General features: G+C 43.2%; 1 protein-coding gene across 1 annotated transcript; it reads right to left on the bottom strand.

Annotated features, from left to right (window-relative positions):
• Positions 1-151: 151 nt before the first annotated feature.
• emilin2a (elastin microfibril interfacer 2a) lies at positions 152-15371 on the bottom strand. Its single transcript, XM_020100293.2, has 9 exons — positions 15064-15371; positions 14342-14467; positions 12438-12628; positions 10313-12298; positions 3925-4251; positions 2300-2353; positions 1755-1814; positions 1465-1605; positions 152-786 (listed from the first exon to the last, which is right to left on the bottom strand). Exons 1-9 carry the CDS (start codon positions 15207-15209, stop codon positions 452-454), a joined length of 3366 nt encoding a protein of 1121 aa, XP_019955852.2. The 5' UTR covers positions 15210-15371; the 3' UTR covers positions 152-451.
• Positions 15372-19687: the final 4316 nt, after the last annotated feature.

Genomic DNA, 19687 nt, shown 5'->3' with positions numbered 1-19687 from the left:
TTCTTTTATAGTGTAGATTACACAGGGAGCTCATGACCTCATGCTAAGCTGTGATTTATTAAGGTTTATTGCCTAAGCAGTGATATCATGTCCCAATGATATGTTGACCGCACTGAAAACTGAGTCTGAGATGGTTTTGTTACAATAGAAATTTCATTTTACGAATTTTAATGTTAATTTATAAAGACTTTTACACAAGACATTCACATAGCTACAAAAAAACAAGTTGATAATCAAATATATTAGGAACAAATCCTACTTCTCAAATTCAGGTATTTAAAGGCAAATGGTTTACAAACGTAATGACTTGTTTAACTGGATTTATAATCTTCACACTGTGGTAAAATAGCTGCATCACAGCAAGTCAGTGAGAAATGATCTTAGTCAACATTTCCCCCAGTCCAACTCTCAGGGAACAAACTAGTCCTCGCTCTGTGTCCATGAGCTCCAGCTATCTTTGGGCCTGTTGTGAGTACAGGAAGAGGGCGCTGTAGGAGGAGAGGATCTCCCTGGCCTCAGTGGTGGCCAGCTGACCTCCAGTCCTGACCAGACCCACACGGTCTCCTTTCCTCAGGGGCAGGATGAGACTGAAGGACACCGAGCCGCCGCAGCTGCAGGTGCCGTCGGCTGAGCCCCGGTGTTGACCTGCTGCAGGCGCTGCTGAGCTCCGCAGCTTCTGAACGCTGCGGTTTGACACAGACAGGACGGCTTCTACGTGGTCGCCCTGCTTTGCTGTCAGCAGGCCTGAGATCAGGTATCGACCGTCCAGTGGTACGGTGAAGATCCCTGTGGAAGGAAGAAAGGGAAAGAGGGTTGAGTTAATTATCTTCAAACACTGGAGTTGTCAGACAAACATGATAAAACTGAATTCAGAGGAATGAGAATGAGATGTTAAGAGAATGGCTCCTTCACAGTTGTAGTGTAGATGAAGCCTGAACCACAAAGTTTGTTGCCTTGTCTGTTTGTAATTTCAATTATGAGTTACACATTTTTTAAAGCATCAATTTTAGAAGTGGTTGCAAATTTCTATGTTGGATTCCCTGCATCCAAAAGAGACTAAGCAACATTAAAAATTATTTGAAGCAGTGTCTGGCCACAGATGTATTTTTCAGGTGAAGCATGATTACAGTTCAAGTCATAAAAGTAAAGTTGTGGGGCCATAAAAACCAAAACAACGAGCTGAGAGAGGCTAAAATGCCCCATGGGGCTCCGGGGAGGGGGGGGGGATTCAACAGTACGAGTAACCACCTCCACGGTACACGAGGTATTTGACTCAGTGAGTTTTATAAAGAAACATTGTTTAGTGCAGCTTTGAACTCCACCTCGGCTTAAATGAAGAAATTGATTTAATGAAAATTGGATTTGTTTAGGTTTAACTGAAGTTCATCTGAAGAACAAGGTGCAGAGCAAACGAACATGCAGAAGTTAAAACTGGACTGTTTGTCCGTGTGTGTGTGTGTGTACCTGTGAGGGGGTTGTAGTGTCTACCATCATTGACCAGAACCCTGTTAAAACGAATGATGCCAAAATCTCCAGAGAACGGCTGCTGGGTGAGGCCGGCGGAGAAGGAGAAGGGATCTGCGAAGGCGCTGTTGTCGAGTGAGACTGAAAACAAGAAACATGCAGGTCAGTGTCTCACTCAAGTCATTTAACAAAATATTACCCATTCTATAAACCATTGATTTTCTGTTTGTATCTTTATCCAGTGTCAGAAGCTTTGAGAGCCGAGAGATAGTTTCCAGATGGATCTTTACCTGGAGATACAATTGGAGTTTGATGCAGTGGATTCCACGGCACCTTCGCTGCAACAGGAACTACACAAGAAGAAGAAGAAGAAGAAGAAGACGGTGTTAATTTCTTCTGTCGAGGCAGTGAGGTGACACCTTTATATTTAGAGCTGCTTCATTCATGTCTCTGACTGCGTGTAAATTAATACACAGGATGGATTTAATAGATTCAGTGTTTGTGGCAGAAAAGAGAAAAAAAGAATCAGGATCCTTGTTTCAGTGAATAAAACCATGATCCTTTTCAATAACACAACTTCCTTCATCATCATCAAGTGTAACATTTGCCCTGTGGCAGTGGGAGACGCCTCTCTGGTGAGTGACGGCAGACGAGCTAAAGCCCTTCACAGTCCGCCCACACCTCCTTAAACTAAACACATCCACTTTCACTCTAAAGCTGCAAATTATTCTCAACTTTTCCAGTTTTTCTTTCTTGTTTTTTTTACACTGATGTGGAAGAAAGCCGAAGCCTTGGGTTGCATGCGATGTAACTTGATAATGAGCTGCTGCAGTACCTTGACGGCTGGTGGAGTGAGGATTGAAAGACGCCGGCTGCACAGGAGGATAACCTGCGAGAGAAATTAGAATCATGGTTTAAAATCAGGGGCAGTCGTTTGGTTTTCCATGTGAATTTTCCTAAAGAATGAATGAACGAAGACACAGTAGGTTATAATAAACTGCATTAAAATGTCTTCTGGAATCAGGTTGATTTTTATTTTCAGCAGACTCAGGTGTTCACACTTTCCTTTGAGCCTTGAAATGGATTCAAACCTGCATGTTTGCTGTTAGAGTTCCAGTTAGCAGCTGAAAACCACAGCACATTCTCCACTAGATCCAGATTAGTATTCGTTTTCCCACAAAATATCAGTTTTAATATTTTTCTTTAAGATTCACATGTAATTGAAAGATGATGTGAGAACATGCATCTGCATTTTAAAGGATAATTAAAACCACATTTCATGACTCTAAACTAAAGCCAGAAGATTTTCCTGAATTACATCTCGGACTAAGAGGACCATACACGGCTTCCTGTCCCACACTCAGTGGACAGTACCAGCTGATGTCTCTGACACTCTGCTGCCAAACCATGCCCATGTGAAAACTGTAACAAAGCATATTTTGTTATTTGTTGTTTTCCCTAATCATCCCGCAGAACAAGTCAAGATAATTCAATCCAGAGCTAAATCTGCGACTCTCTATTGTCTCATCCGTCCAATTGGAGTTGGCCGCGGTTAAAAGGCCTTTTAGCAAAGAATTCTTATGTGTGCATGTCAGATATACTCTAAATACACAGATAGTTAATCCCTCGTTATGGTTTCCATGTGTGAAAAGGAACAAAACAGAAACAGGTTCCTGACGAGTTCAGATGACAACATGAGAAGTGACTATGAACATGTGGCAGCGCTGGCGCGCTCTAATACAACGTTAGACGTGTCACAAAAAGAGAGAGCGCCGTAAAATCTTCTTCTTGTCACTGCAGCGACAGATGACAGATGTTCAACATTCATTCATACACACGAGGAATGATTGAAATACTCACTGAGGGATTTTAACAGGACAAATACACGAGTGAGAAAAGATCAGCAGCAGTAATTACCTCCACAGCAGAGGTTTGTCTGTCTGTCAGCAGGATCACGAAAAAAAACCTATTGGTTGTATTGACATTACAATGAAATTCGTTACTGTGTTATTAATTGGACTCAATCTCAATTATGTACCAACAAAAATGGCTCAAGGGTTAGGGTATTATAATGTTTTTGAATATAATGTGTGTTTAATGATAATGTTCATTATGGTTGCGATGGGAAACAAATCTCTCTTGACTTGATAAGTATAAAACTGAAATGTGAAAATGCTGCGGGCCAGTAATTCACTGTTTTGACCATGAGTAGGATTCATGTGACAATCAAAACAGATGTATTTCAGTATAATGTTGGTATTCGCACTGTAATTTGTAAGCTATAATTTCAAACATTGCCAAATCTGGTTTTGTGCCATGAATCCACTGAGTGAAAAATCCAACGAGACTTGATGCAGATTTTTGAGTTTTCTCACAGATGAATCTCACCAGGTGTTTGGAGCTGCAGAGTGGATTCAGACTAGAAAGCTAAAGGTCACTGTGAACGTTAGCGCTGCTCACCTGGAGCTCCAGCGAATCCTTTGACAGGCACGTCAGACGACTGCTCTGAGCCCCTCCGCACAGTCACCCTGCGCATGTACCCGGGTGGTCCCGCCTCGCCCGTCTCCACAACGGGCCGGACGGGAACCAGGGGCACATTGTGGTGACCCGGCTGCTGGGGGCTGGACGGCTGGTTTGGAGCGCTGATCCTGATCGTGTGCGTGTTGGGCTGCCTGGGGTTGGACGGTGGCGGCGGGATGATTATAGGGATCTGGATTTGTTTTATTCTGGTTCTGGTCTGAGTTGTGTCTGGCAGAGAAGCGGGCCTCTCCGGTCTTAAGGTCATTCCTAGAAAAGTGAAGAAGAAAAAAAGAAACAGTGGCGAGATTATAAATATATCGATTTATGATTCAGTTTCTAACCATATGATCATCAAACAGAAAAAAGCTTTGGGTCGACCTCTCGCAACCCAAATGAAAGTTATGGAAAATGTTGTAACTGTTATCGCACAAGCCTCCAGTAAACTTTTTGTTTGTACAACTCCCACTTCCTCTCACATAGTCAGACCGCATCCCTCCACACTCTTGTGAATTCTCCTTAACGACGTTCATTCTGATAACGGGCCAAATAAGACCTGGCTTACTCTGCACAGTTTTTCTTTTTTATTTGAGCTGGTACCATTATTACCCTTCATAAAAGCTGAGCAGGCGGTGTGGGTGTGAGTTTTCGTCAACGAGAACCATCTGAACGGAAACCAGCTGGCTGCCTGCCCAGACCCCCTGAGGGCACAGACACGACTGGAGCCTTAGGTCACCGTAGAGGCGCTGAGAGAGGGTCCCGCAGACAAATCAAAATCTGTTTGACAACCAGGTGTCGGACAGATTTGTGTCACGCTGTACTTAAGATTCAGTGAAGGGTTTAAATGGCTCGTGTGTTGCTCTGGGCAGAGCCACTACAACCTTGTGGGTGAGGTTGGGCATAAATGGAGAGACTGTATAAAAGGATTATAGAGACGCCGTTCAGCCAGAGACACTCACATTAAGGAAATTGCCACTTATTGCGAATGGTTATACAAGATTTGTCTGAAAAGGCTTTGGGGAAACTCTCGGAGAAAACAAACAAAAATTAAGGTGCTGCAGGGAAACAAGCATGGTGACTGTTATATAAAGAATTTGAACACAGACATGTTCAATCTCAGCAAAGTCATAGAGACATTTCAGTGAATAAGGAAGTTGGGAAAAAGTGTAATGGTGAGAATTCCCAGGTTTTAAAGGCCATGGACACCTGACTCAGTCTTTAACAAGAGTCCATGGAAACGTGTAAACCAGATGAGATGCAGCTCCAACAACAAGGATCAAAGATTTGCTTAAAGCTATTATGTAGTAGATTGTGAGCACCATCCTGATCGTTGACACGAAACTGCTCGATATACAATACGTCTACTCACATATTTAAAATACTTCAAACATTGACACACTTTTCCATTATGTTACCAACTTTTCTTGTAATCAATGTTGTTATTTTGTGGATGTTCTCAGCTACACGCAGCATCTACTGCACTTCTGTCTGTGAGAGGGATCCATCACACGTGACTTGTCTTGTCATGTCGTCCATCTTTATATCATCTATAACATCTATAACTCTATAACTATCATCTAATTTTGTCATGCAACTATTTTCTAACGTCAAGATTAAACTAAAATGACGATAAGTTCTGCCACAGCCAACAACACATCCTGACTGCAACGTCCAGTTTTGCACTGAGGCAAAATGATCAATCAAGTTACTGGAAGTAATCTAATTACATTAGTCTGCTTGCTACTCTGAATTATGAAAGTAATCAGACACTGCTCTTATCAAATAAAACATCATCCACAGAATTCCTCCATCTTACTGCAAGTGATACCACAAGCTACTCGGAAACCACATGTATAATCAGAAACAAATTAAACCCAGCAATCACGTTGTACTGAGATAATCAGAAATCTCTTCCTCATTTCCTTCCTTTGCCTCCTTCAGGACGTCGGTTGCCTGAGTGCATATTTCCCATGAGCTCTCTGCCTGTCTCTCACTCCACAGTCTCACTAAGGGGGCAACCGCAAAGTCACAAAAACACACTGGAAGGCGTGCACGTACACAAGGGTGCTGGTGCAACCAAGAGACTCACCAAAACCAGATGTTATCGCTCGCAAACAGATGCAGGGGGAGGGACACGTTTAGTCACTGGGGCCTCCACAAATTGAGGTGACAGAACGTGAGTGTTCAAAAGTGTGAGAAAGCTTAAAGGAATATTGGAGCAGACACGTTGATCATGCGATGGAAAATGGTGTCAAGGGGCAGAGGGTGTGGATATGAACACTCTCTCACACACACACACACACACACACACACACACACACACACACACACACGCACACCATAATGACACACTGTCTAGATGCACATGGACACAATTTCATCCTCCGCCCCATTTTCCTCCAGTGAAATTAATGATGGGAGGTTTAAATTGTGCACTGTATGGCAGACCTCAGGAACTCCCATTGTGTCTCTGGCTCCATTCTCTTCTGAAGACTTACAGATGGGTTCCTGGGTCAGAGATGGAAACACCTCAACCCTCGCAGCTTCAGAAAGGTCTCCGGGGAAGCTGGAGCGCCCCCTTGAAATTGTGGGGCTGACTAAATATATACGTGTGTGTGTGGGGCGGTGGCGAAAAACCATTTTCCTTTCTTTCCCAGCAGACACCATCCAACTTCAAAGTCTTTTGATGTCTTGTTTTTCTTGTCCTCCCTCATCACTGCAGGCAGTTAATCTCACTCCCTCTCTCCCCAATAGAAAGTCACAATGATCAATTCCAAAGCATTGATCCATGAAATCAAAGCATGTATTTTATCCCCCACTTTAACAAAACTGTCTTTTTTTGCGTGTGTGTGTTTTTCAGCTGGCCCGCTCATCGATACGTACTCCCAGGACGGGTCGGAGGAAGAGGAGAAGTCCTCTGGCATTCTCCGAAGGACAAATTGGAAGGAAAAAATTGAACAGAAGGAGAGAGTGACGAGGGAGTAAGGAGAGAGCAATTGAGAGATAAGAGAGAGAGAGTGAAGGAAACAACAGGGAAGTGATTTGAGTCGGTCTGGGATCACCTCCAAAAAAAATAGGAGGAGTAGAAAAAAACAGCTTTAGAATCGAATGAGAAAATTCAGAAAACTGATTAGTCACCGTCTGCATGAGGAAGCGCCACTCTCAAGATTTCCATATTTCCACTTTCTCTAAGATATTATTGACAACATGCATCAGTGTTCGACTTTTAAATGATGCAACAGAGCCGTTGAACTCCAGCTCTCACCGGACGGCAGAAGACAAACATACAAGGGTTGTGTGGTCGTAAATCCAGCAGCTGCTGATGGAGGGCGAAGCAATGCCAGCAACTCGCAGCTGAAGTCACACAGCTCCATTCAGTCGTCACATTGACTAAGGGAACAGCTATTCAGTTAATCTTTCAGTTATGTTATTACAACACCTCATCTGTTTGCAGCCTCCTCAGGGTCTTCATATGACTGTGTGGAGAACATGAGCTCAGGCGCCAAGAGGAAACATTTCAGGAGGTTCTGAAACTCCACCACACCCACAGAACTGGGATTTTTCACGGACATTTTATCTCTATTTAGACTATTTCTCTCTTTCCAAAACGTAAAATCCTTGACTGCACAGCTCAACTCCCTCTCTCGTGAGACTCAAAGTTTCGACTATGGGCACAAAGTGAGATCACATGATATTTGCTATTATATGAGAATTTGGCAGTTTGGGAAATGTGCATGTTCTTTCTCTTGCCAAGAGTAGCATTGATACCACGCTCATATCTGAGTGGTAAATATGGGGAGATTTCACCAGCAAATGGCTAACTTAGCTTAGCACAAAGTCTGGAAACAATTAGCTTGATCTGCCAAAAGCATAGAAATTATGTTAAAAAAAAAAGACGACATGACTGCTCCCCAAAGTAAAGCCCCCCCGTTGGCTGGCTGCAGTATAGTTAATCAACACTGCCTCCTCCATGTTAGTGGATGGAACATGGACCAAACTAAAAAGTCAATTGAGTTCTTTACAGAAATGGTATGAGCTGTAAATAGTTACCAGCAAACACAGGAGGAAGCTGATATAGCGAGCCTGCCTCCATTTAAGGTAACAAGTAAACACAAGTGCATGGTGTGAAAATGACACATCAAATTGTATCAGGGCTAATGTGACATATCGTTTGCCTGCCAAATGTTCCTGCTTGAAAAACTGTCTGTAAAACAGCGATTGACAGTTTGACCCTTTGTACAGATAAAACAAACAAGATATAACGTGTTAATTAGCATGAGCCCCCACCTGTTTCCAGTCTTATGCCTAGCTAAGTTAGCAAGCTGCTGGGGGTAGCTTCTGGTATCAAGCATTAATAAACAAGCATATTTCCCGTAATGTCAAACTTTTCCTGAGAAAACTCATAGAAATAAAAAGACAAACTAGTATTACATAAACAATACTCATAAAGTGAGATCACAGACAAATATCTTTCACAATCCTGCTGCAGTACACACAGTTCTGCCTGATTTACAGCTGGGCTGAGGTGCTGTATAATGTTCCATGTACGGTAATGAAATCGAACATCACAGTTAGGAAATAACAGGCCATATTTGGCAACGGCCGCAATGGAATACAAAATGCCTTAACGCACTCTGTCTCACTACACCCTGACCATTGATGCATCCACCTTCCCATTTTCTTCAGGTCCCTGTCCCACCATTGTTTTGGACGTTGGTTTAAGAAAGGGAGGCACCAAGTGGTGGGGCCCCAGTCATGACATCACAGCTGAGGGTAGTTGAAGCATCTGGTCTTGGGTGTGGAGGCCTGCTTCTCCCCTCTCCATCAAGACTGGCTCCAGCAGTGAGTCAGGGCCCTTAATGAGGACCAGACTCCACACATCAGGCTGAGGTCACCCTACGGGAATCTCTGGAGGTTGGCATGTGTACATGTGTAGGAGACAGAGAGGAGGGAGGGAGGTGTATTGTGTATGAGGCTGCCTGTGTGTGTGTGTGTGCTGAGGTTGAGGTCTGCAGTTTTGTGGTATCAGTATAAAAGCAACATCACGGTGCATGACAGAGGACCTCACAACAGAACATGTCCATAAAGGGAATAGGCGGGGGGGGGTGGTGGAACAGTCTGTAGGGTGTTCTGACATTTACATCAGGGAGCAATGAGACATGAAATAGTGCATGTAAATTATCAGCAATGGTTTTGAGGGGCTGGGACTGCACTATAGAGCATGGCATGTAAAAATGTAAGCTTCAGTTTACCTCTCCCATTCCTGACATTAAAACTGAGGAATTCTTAGGACAACATGAATCTAAGTCACAGGAAGTTTCCAATGTGGGCCTCTGCCTCTCGGTGCCGGGATATATTGAATGACAGACTCAAGGCAAGCAAAAGGAGGGCCAGTGAACTCGTGTCCTCCCACTCCGGGAAATACCCTGTGGCCATTCATGGGATCTGATCCTTCCGTTCCAAACCTCCATGTAAACCAAGCAAGCAGAATCCATTATATGGGGGATTATCTTCAGGAGCAGTTTGTGTTTACACAGATGTTATCACACCGATGAATGAGTTATGATGGAGAAGCTGAAAAAAGATTGTTAGTATGTTCAACTTCTTGCCTTTCAGTGTTTGACTTTGCTGATGTGGAAAACAATTTAAGATGATATAACCAATGGACTCTTCGACATAAGATATGTAACTTCAGCCACCAGGGGTTTCTCAAACAAAACAATAACAAAAGACCTAGTTTGATGATGTCCAGAAGCACAGTGGGATCATGGGAGTTTTTGTCATCACCACCATCGCCGATGAAAATCTACCTGACGTGGCTCAGGCACAACATATATGAGGCAATGTATTAAAGTTTTATTCACATTACGTAGCTAACTGCAATAAATAATCTCGATCCATTACAGGTTACTAATACAAACACTGGAAGGAAAAACTGCTGACTGGCTAACTGGCTGACTGGCTAACTGGCTAACAGGGTATTTTTTCCTTTATCACTTGTCCCAGAAGTTATAGCAGGGACGGACAAAGATGACACAACGTACAATACTACAGCCAGACTCAAAATGTTCAAAATTAAATTCTACAGTGAGGAAAGTTCTTAATATGTGTTCCAATGTCAATCGGGCTCCTGCCCCCACAACTCTCAAAGAATAAGTGGTATAGACAATTGATAAATGGATGTCAAGCTATCAAATTTGGTTAAATATGACCACACACTGACTTGTTTATCTCACTGAAAGTCTAAGAGGACCTGTGAAGACTTTGTTTTCAAGACACAAAAACAGATAGACAATGACATCATCAAAGTATCATCAAACCACAAACTCACCTGGTTCTTTGGCAGCGATGTCTTTCAAAACATGCTTGGCCATGGCAGGCAGCTGTTCCTGGAACTTCTGCAGGGCATTCTGCAGGGCGAGGATGTCTGCACCATGATTTCCACAGGTGACGTTCATCCTGTTTACACAGTCCTGCAGACCACCAACATGCTTCTCCAGCCCTTCTTTCAGCTCTTTGATGTTAGCAGAAACCCCGTCTAACCTTCCACACACCTTCTCAAGTCTGGTCACTCGTCCGTCCACAACAGACATGCCATCAGAGAAGCCCTGTGTGTTATGTTTACATTGACTCAGCTCAGATGACACCTGCTCACTTAGCAAATCGAGCCTGTTATTTAACTCCTCCACCTTACGTCTGGTGTCGTCTGCATTACCACTGGGTACTGAAAGGACTGATGCCAAGTTGTCCCAAGCTGGACTCCCAGTGCGACTCTGCTCCGCATGGCAGCATGTTGAGTTTATTTTGTACATATCTTGGTGGTATTTGCTCAAGGAGTCACTTAATCCTGTAACTGCACCAGCCAGGCCAAGCACATTATCTTGTATATCAACTAGTCTTTTTTGGAAATCATCCATTGTCTTGGCATGTTTTTCATTTACGACCGACTGCTTTTCAACAATGTCCTCCAGTTTCTTTACCTTGTCTCTGTTGTCACTGACATTTGTGTGAAGAATGTCCAAGTCATTCCTGTACCGGATCAGGTCCTTTAAAATATTTTCTAGGCCTTTAGGTGCAGGTGAGGAACTTCCTGCACCTCCAGCAATTCCTGAGCTAGAGCATCCTGCAGAACACAACTCTCCAACAGCATTGATCTTATCATCCAAATTTTGGAGGAGGAACTTGTTGTTGTTGACTTCTGATTGAATGGAATCCATGGAGTCACCAAACATCCCTGGGAATGAACTGTTGCTCATTTCCACCAGCATGTTTGTAAACTGGTCCTCCATGCTGTTCAGACGTTCATCCAGAAGCTGTCGAAGTGCAGCCACTTCCTCTCCGATTGTACGGGTCAGCTTCTCTTCAATGTAGAAGCAGTGAGTCTCTGCATTTTGTTCTGTGATATTTATACGTGCCTCCAGCTCCTCAAACTGTAAACTGAAATCGTTGTCCTGTTCCTGAGGTGCAGACAGGTGCTCCAGCTCATTGTCAATACGGATATTCAGGATGCGGTGAGCCTCTGCAATACGATCGATCTCACGCCACAGGTCTTTGTGGTCACCATGATGCTCTTCTTTTTTGGATGGATCTGTCTGCCTCTGAGTGCGGATAGGTCCATCGGCAGCAACCATGTCCAAACGTAATTCTCGGATCTCCTTTCTCAGGTCAGCCTCCTTAGTGTCCACCAGCTTGGCCAGGCTGACCAGCCCTTGGTCATGGCTGTCTTCACAGGTCTTCTGCAGAGTCTGGATCTTGTCATTGCATGAGCTTTGTAGCTTGGTCATCTGTTCCTCTACACTCTGGTCCAGCTCCTTCTTCAGCTTCTCAAGTTTCCCATCGATGTAGGTCTGTATAACATCAAACTCTGTTATGGCTGGAGTCTGAGATTGTGAGGCATCCATAAGAACACGGATCTGTCCCTCGTGACTTGTCATGGTCCCTCTCAGGTCTTCCAAGGCGTCATCCTTACTTTTCAGTGAATTGTTAATATCATCCAACCGGGCCACTATTTTCTCTATGGCCTTGTCTCCTCCAGTCCCTCCTCTGACAGCCTGATGACCATCAAGCACTGCTGGGCTCTCCTCTGTGCCTGCGGTCATAGCGCTGTCTGGTGGCCGCATGTTGTTAAGAAGTGTCACCAGCATCTTCTTTGTGTCTTCCTGCAGGTCTGTGCGGAGGTTGTTGGTCAACCCTGTCAAAGCAGACTGGAGACCCTGGACTGTCTGAGAGAGGCGCTGAACTTCACCTTCCAGAAGACGGACCTTATCTGTCCCACCGTGCCTCGTCTCATGGTGGCCTGTCTCCCTCCTCTCTGGCCCTGTAGTCACAAATAGGTTATTAATGTTTCATAAATCAACACAAACATAGTTTCATGTTTTCTATGAGCAGGTTTAATTAAGTGGTTTAGCAGTGTTGAGTGGAAATTGACAAAAACACATATGATAGAACTGTCTTACTTTGTGTGTGTCTGGTTGTGAGTCCAGGATTCAGTGGGAGGTAAGGCTGCGTTCCCTGTGCTCTCTGTTGATCTGGAGGCGGTTTTAAATCTTTACAGTCCAGACCTTGGTAACCAGGACAGCATCTCCACTCTAACTCTGTGAATGTCTTGTAGCCAATCTTGTACGTGGGTAGAAACCGAGTTTTGTATCTGTAAAACAAAGCAGTGTAATCAATAACCTTTGTTTTGTATGAACATGAAATGAGGATCACTGAGCTTTTTATCCGCAATAAAACTCAGACCAGTGTTATCCATGTAATTGCTCTCTTTTTGAGAAACTGTTCCAAAACGAAATATTAATTCTTCTTATTGTTGACTCCTGCAATCACCAAAACCTCTGCTTTCTGGGCTTTGACCATTTTTGAGCTTATCTATTGTTCACAGTACATTTGCTTTTACACTTTCAAGCCAAAGGAAACAGTTTGGAAAGAAACAATAGATGACATAATTTCCCCGAAGGCAAGGGTCATACAGAACATCTGGAGAGTTGATGTCTGAAACAGTGATTTTTGCACGTTTTCCATACTGTCGCACTCACTGATAGCTCTGTTGACAAAAAATCAAAAAGGAAACTTAAAACCTGTGGGACAATAAAACTCTGGCTGTAATCAACAACCTGTTCTTAAATCCCAAAAAGAGATAATATGAAGCCAATACTTGATGTCATAACTTAGAAATGGGAAAACCTGAGATGTCTGTTCTCACTGGCAGCTTTTTCTGACTTTACACAGACTTGGAAATGTGCTCCAGTGATCTAAGAATGATCAGTTTCCATGGATCTTTTCCACATCACCATGACTCTTGTGCATATGTTTGTGTGAGTGAATAACAGAGTAAAACCACAACACGTTGTTTTTCACAATTAATGACTCACAAAGTAAAATGTATTGCCTTGCAACACATTGAGTTGCGTCTTCTTGCTCAGAATTAACTGTTACACAAGAATTAAACTCCCATTTACAGTAAGCACTTATTAAGGAATATAATGATTTGTGATCTTAAAGGTTTGGGGTCTAGATGAGGCCTTAAATCAAACTGTGTTACTAAAACATGATTTATGATAATATTTGGATTACACACTTGTAATTTTGAGAAAAAATCGACTGCATTGATTCCAACTGTTTATAAGCAGTGACATTACTTGAGCTCAGAGGTTTGGATTTCAGCTCCTGAATACAACTAACATAAGATTTATTTTATTTTACTCATTGATATGCAAAGTCTATCATGTTTCCATAATGAAGACGAAAGCTACAACAGGGCATTGATTTGTTATATTGTGTAATATCATGTCTATAGCAGCTATAACAAACAGCCTTAAGGGATCTAAACTCGCTGCATCGGTAGGTGCTTGGATCTTAATATGGTCTTGATTAACTTTAACCATAACTTATTCTGGCAACATCAGCATTTCCATGGAACTTTGTGTAGGGGTGGGGGAAGACCCATGGAGGAACCCAGTACATTTTAGAGCAGATCCGGATAAATGGGTGGATCCAGCCTTTTTTTTTCTGAAAACATTGCGAGATAGTTGTATGTCAGGAGAATATCTGAGGGCAGCTTATGTCTCATCTTGACCCGAACCAAACCTCATCTCTAGTACCGACTCCAGAGCCTTGGAATCTATAGACCTCTTCATATTTGGGCAGCATTTCCTGTTCCTGTTTATCCGCCTAGTTTTTGTGATCTTCTAACTTACTCAAATCTGTGCAATTTTAGTTCTGCCAAATTTAGTTTCTCATGCAGCCACTGTGAAAATGTCTCCCTCTTGGTTTCCTTCAGAGAAACATTTTGTATCAGAACTCCGGTCTGTCTGTCTCATACATCTAAACATGCACCCTCGACCCCTTCCCGGATGCTCACGTCACTTGTTGCTGGCAGTCGGGCTGGTATGCTGGGCAGGGGGCCACCACGGGCTCCTGGAAGCTCTCCACACTCCCCTGCACGGCGCAGCTCACGTTCTTGTGCACCACATAGGCGCACCAGTTCCTGAGGAGAGAGGCAGGGAAACTGTGAGAAAGATTGTAGAGGAGCTCTGTGCAAACCACAGAGAATAGCTGGACTTTTTAGTGATTTGACAATAAACTATCATAATGAGGTCCATATGCTTTGTTGAACTTTTCCTGCAGGGCGCGTCTCTATTCGATGATGGGTTCGCCCTGATTTTTCACCAGTCTGTTTAAATCTATCAGGGAACTGTTGCAAATGCAGAAACGGTGTCTGGTAAATGAGAGATTAGAGACATTCCAGCGTTTATCTGGATCTTATCACCTTTGGCAAACTGGTGCCAAATTTAGTCGCAGGTTGATAAAGGCACAGTGAATGGAAGCCAGGCCACATTTATGACCATAGGAGGCTACATTTCAAGCGATGCGAGGCCACTGCGACAAAAGAGAAGTGTGGAAGATATCGCATTTCCTTTATTTGAGGACTGCGCGACAAAGGCGCAACAAAAGCGCATCAAAAGCGCACAGCTCGCATCATAAGGATAACACTTGACGGTGTAAACTGGATGTTAAGGCTGACACACAAAGTTTAAACGTTTCCCAACAAAAGCAGCCTGTAAAATAAAACACCGGGCTTACCTGCTCCTGTGTCTGTGCACCACTCCAGTGTATGCAGACCCGTGGAACAAGTCATAAGAGGAGGGAGACCCGTGCGTGAAGTGAAAGTTTAAAAACAGTGTGAAAACTATCCACCGCCAATCCATATCTGCGTGTCTGTGGTTCATACTGAAAAAAAACTGAGAATAAATAGTCCTAACATAGAAAAAGAAAGAAAGAAGAGGGCTACTCTGTTATTTTTATGCGCTACGTTCCCCCAAAAGTCACACTGTCCCAGTGTCTGAACCAACTCCAGCAACTCCTCAAGTTTGTGGAAGTCCACAGTCACTGCAGTTCCAGTGGAATGACGCTCAGGGCCTACACCCTCCTCCCAAACTCTCAGCTGAGGAGAGAACTCCCCCACAAAACCTCTAAAGGTTTATAGTCTGATAGATGTTTTAGTCTGTGCTAAGGTTTTTCTTTAATTAAGTTCCTCTTTACCAGGAGCCAGTAATTAATCTGAGAGACTAAGAGGAGGCTGCCACCAGAGAGGATTTGGGGCAGAAGTTGATGAAGTCTTTGTGAGCCAACAGCCATTAATTAACACCTCACTGATGAACATAACAGGATCATGTGTTTTGAATGCAGCCTAAAAGGTGTGTGCAGCAGTAGTGTTGATGATATTCATCATGACCAGGGAGGAGGGCAGTCTTCTTTCAGTCTATCTGTCTGTCTGTCTGTCTATCCTGTTGGGGAAGGGGGATGTGGTGGGAAAATATAAAGTGCTGATCAACATCTTAATGTGCACACAGACAGAAAGCAGCACATTAGTTACACGAGAGCTTCAATTCACAGCAGTCGAGGCAGGAATTCTTTGTCACTGCTTTCCTGCCAAAGTGGGAGCACAAGGAGGGTTTCTGCCACCTCACAAATCATTTGTTTTAGGGGAGACAGCCTCAAGCAGTTTCCCCCAGAAGCCAGGGGAGATGGGGAGTTGAAAAAGAGAGACTGGGGACGAAGATGGATGCTGTGAAAGGAAGAAAAGACGAATGAACATACATATGGACAAGAAACTGCATGCTCCCCCCTCACCCAGACCAGAGATACAGCGCTTTCATGGGTCCGCACAGTGAAGGCTGCTGGGATAGGTTATGTGTGTGAAGGATGTCTGCAGGGAATTGATTTTTTTTGTCTTTTATTCATACAAACAAGTGCCAGGTTTAACTTGACATGTGATTAAAAGCAGCAGTTACACAATCCAATCACAAGATTATTGACAACTGCATTGGTTTTCATTCACATGTTCAACAAACCTTGACAGTCCAGTGTGTTCAGAGAAGAGGGAAATAAAAATCTTTCTATTAGGCTTCCTGTGAATGATGAATATTTGTGACTGTTTCTGTCGTCTCCAGAAGAGGGCAGCACAGCAGCAGTAAAGAAAGCAACAACAAAAAAAAACCTTGTAGTCATGGCAATTCCTTTCTAAAAGTATTGGACATTTCATTACTGGATTTTTCTACTTCTCATCATGCTTCTCTTATGTCCATTATCTGTGCTCTGAATTCACCGGCCATTATTTATTACTGTGCGTGTTATTGGAATTACATTATCCAATCATCATTATCCGTTCCCTCTTCTGTCCAATCTTATTGTCACTGTGACGATGTGCATTAACGTTTACAGTGGTTTGTCACCACTTCAGAGAGAATCACATGCTGCACTCTCACCGCTCTATATCTACAGGTGGATTGTGGGGCCCTGATGACACCACACATCTCACACCTATGTCCAAAAATCACAATTAACTTCACACTTGACATGTTCACCCAAATATACGTCTGAAGGAAAGCGCACCGTGGTTTCAGCCATCAATCTGAGGGATGTTTCCTCGTTTCACCTGCATCGGATCAATTTCTTATGTTTTCGACTTTGCAGGGGTTGGAGGGCTGATTGGAATTGGAATAGCCTGCACTGAACCTGGGGAGGATCATTTGCTGCATACAATGCCTCTGTCTTTGAGACATGCATTTTGCAAGGCCAACCCTCACCACAGCTGCTTTTGAATCCTTTAAATTCAGCGTGCTCCCGCTGAAGCGCTGACCTTGATCTCTATGTTATAATAAATGTGCTGCTATACTGAGGCAACACAAAAGCAGGATTTTTCTTTTGAAGGGACCAGTTTTGTGCTGTATTCCAGAGCCATTACACCATATACAGAACAAATATAGCCTGAGAAACACTGGCTCACATCATGTGGATCACATTACATTCAGGTTAAGCTCAGTGTCCATGTGGCAGCTCTGTGGATTTTGCAGGGATTGGATCTTCCTAACAATAAGCAGACCCTTGTACACTCATTTAAAAAAAGCTAGCCTTGGCTTTTTCTGTCACCCGGGGAGAGTAAACAGTGCTGCAGCGATCACTTTCAATGGGCTGTCATGCTATGCAACATGTGCGTTCCACCATGATACTTGTGCACTCACACTGGGCGACTCAGCGTGGGAGCCAGGGCCTGCACACACAGCCTACACAGGTGCTTTTTGAAAGTGGGGTCAAGGGTCTGCTGTGGTGGGATTGTTACTTCAATTTCACTTTTCTCTCCTTTCGCTCCACGCAGTGAAAAAATGAGAATATGACACATTGTGTTTGAATCACACGTCAGTTTATCAAGCCACTGCAACACATGTTTTGAGCTGCAGTAAATTCAAAATGTTTGGGTGCTATGGTTTCAATAGTCTCAGACTTCACACCCCTGTTGGGCGGATGCTTTATTCTTTTTTTTTTCATGGATACATACCATGGTATACAAACACACATTTTATAGCACACTGAGGCAGTTGAGGACTCCCCGTCTCATCACATGCTGTTACACCTACTCTCAGTGGCTTCTGAATATGCGTTTGGTGTGAGGGAAGCAGAAATGATGATACCTCAGAGAAACGACTCCACCAGATTGTCTTCCTCCGTTATTTCAGATTTATCCCTCGACTCAATATCTCTTCACTCCTTTCTCTTTCTCTTTTGCTCCTTTATTTGAGACTTGACAGGGACCAACTTGTACCTTGTGGCTTTGTTAAAGTCGACTAATCGAAAATAGCACCTTTCAATTAAGGGTGATTTGTGCGTTTGTGTGTGTGTTCTCAGAAAAAAAAGAGTCAGATTATTAATTGGCATAACACTGTGAACGACCTCCTCTGGATCAGGTTTGATTTGTCTTGATTTGCTGAGGAAGAGGCATGAGTCTGATTCACTAAATTTCCATGATCAGATCATAAGATTAATAGAAAGTTCAAACAAATGTCAGAGTCAGACACAGACAGGGAGACGGAGCAATATAACTACAGTCTGGTGAACGCACACGAACTTGGAGACAAAAGGAGAGTGATATAGGTTCTTGATATTGTGGATGTACAATATGCACCCCCCGAGCCTCTCACACATCCACACACACACTAGATTAGGAGAGCTGATTTATTGGCTGTAAAATGTTAATATAGCTATAAGCCATGCTCATGAATTGTTAATTAAGGCCGTGACAAACTCGTCACCTAAAATGTTAATGAGGTGAGATTGCGTCAGGGCCGAGAGGTCTCTGTGAGCTGCCGAACAAATACAACTGATGAGCTAGACCCCCACAAGCTATAATAGGAAACGCTGAGGGCACCTGAGATGGGTCGAGCCCATTCGGCCATGGAGTAATTTAATTAATGAATGGGGGCGTGTGAATTAAACATTGTGATAGTGAAAGGGAATGATAAATATAATCTATTTTTACCTTCAGACAGCCTATATCTGTTCAAAGTGATACATCAGTGAAGGGTACTGAGCTATTCTTATCTTTATACACAAGATACAACTTTATTGAAGATGTTCAGGATATATACAGTACACACACACACAGACTGAGTTAAGGTAGTTTATATGATAATGGTGCCTAATAATAGTTCTCATTAGTGTCTCGTGTCCAGCAGTGAGAGAGGAGTTGTACAAACTGGTGGCTGCTGGGAAAGAGAACCTCCCGTGGCGTTCGGTGGTGCAGTCGAACTGAAAGGTATGAGGAGGGTGAGGCATATTGTCAGTCACGCTCTGAAGCTTGAGCAGCACCCCCTCTCTCCAGTGCCTCCACCAAAGAATCAGATTCCAGTCTGATGATAATGGTGATCACACAGAAAACCTTCAGGTGTATTTACAAGTATTAACAATGGCTGCCTCTTGTAGGTGTGGAACCATGCCTGGGCAGGAGCCTGTTAAATGCCTCCACCGGGCAGGTTACATTTTCACGTTTGTGTTTGTCTGTCTGTTATTTATTACGTTTAGAACACATTGTACGATACATTCACATTCACGTGATGTGCAGTTTATGTTTAAAAGTGCATTATGTTGTTTTTAATGCTCATCACATGTTTGTTTGCAAAATATATTTGGATATTTAATATATTTAGTTACTAGAAATTAGCTCTCAAATAAAGCTTGTGGCCTAAAAATGCTTTCTGAAATCAAGTGGATTGAACTCATAAGAAATATTGAATATTTTATTCATGTGTTTTTGAGACTCACCTGCTGTTTACTTTCATCTGGAACATTAATATATTCTATATCCAGCATTCTTCTGTTTGCATAATACATTCTGTGTGTATTCTCAGCTTTGGTGTAAATCTAAAACTCA

Source organism: Paralichthys olivaceus, chromosome 16 (assembly GCF_024713975.1).
Source record: "Paralichthys olivaceus isolate ysfri-2021 chromosome 16, ASM2471397v2, whole genome shotgun sequence".
NCBI classification, from domain to species: Eukaryota; Metazoa; Chordata; class Actinopteri; order Pleuronectiformes; family Paralichthyidae; genus Paralichthys; species Paralichthys olivaceus.
The sequence above is the reverse complement of the archived record's forward strand: the minus strand, read 5'-3'. Positions and strand labels throughout refer to the sequence as shown.